At 42.5% G+C, this 560-nt stretch overlaps 1 protein-coding gene across 1 annotated transcript; it reads left to right on the forward strand.

The window, feature by feature from the left end:
• The first annotated feature begins 6 nt into the window (after positions 1–6).
• On the forward strand, positions 7–554 carry LOC107730472 (protein krueppel-like). Its single transcript, XM_016541317.1, has 2 exons — positions 7–395; positions 480–554. The coding sequence occupies exons 1-2, from the start codon at positions 29–31 to the stop codon at positions 515–517; spliced, it is 405 nt and encodes a 134-aa protein (XP_016396803.1). The 5' UTR covers positions 7–28; the 3' UTR covers positions 518–554.
• Positions 555–560: the final 6 nt, after the last annotated feature.

Here is a 560-nt window from a genome sequence, read left to right on the forward strand (position 1 = left end):
GAAAGAGGAGAATCAAGATCCAAATGAAATGGAACAGACAGATCATTATAAGAAACACCATGATTTAGTAATTGGTGAAAAATCCACACAGACTAAAACGGCTTCTATACGAAAAAGAGCTCAGAAAACCAAATCTAACAGCTCTTTCACCTGCCATCAGTGTGGAAAGAGCTTTGCTCAACAAGAAAACCTCAAAAGGCACATGAGAATTCACACTGGAGAGAAGCCTTACACCTGCCAACAGTGTGGAAAGAGCTTTGCTCAACAAGGAGCCCTCAAAAGGCACACGAGAACTCACTCGGGAGAGAAGCCATTCACCTGCCAACAGTGTGGAAATGTTTTCACTCAAAAAGCAAGCCTTCAAGATCACATGAGAACTCACTCGGGAGAGAAACCATTCACCTGCCAACAGTGTGCAAATGTTTTCAATCGAAAAACAAACCTTCAAAGACACATGAGAACTCACTTGGGAGAGAAACCTTACACTTGCCATCAGCGTGGAAAGAGTTTTACATAGAAAAGCAGCCTTCAATCTCACATGAACATTCACACTGGAGCGA

This window comes from Sinocyclocheilus rhinocerous, unplaced genomic scaffold, assembly GCF_001515625.1.
Source record: "Sinocyclocheilus rhinocerous isolate Xijiao unplaced genomic scaffold, SAMN03320098_v1.1 scaffold29017, whole genome shotgun sequence".
Taxonomy (NCBI): Eukaryota; Metazoa; Chordata; class Actinopteri; order Cypriniformes; family Cyprinidae; genus Sinocyclocheilus; species Sinocyclocheilus rhinocerous.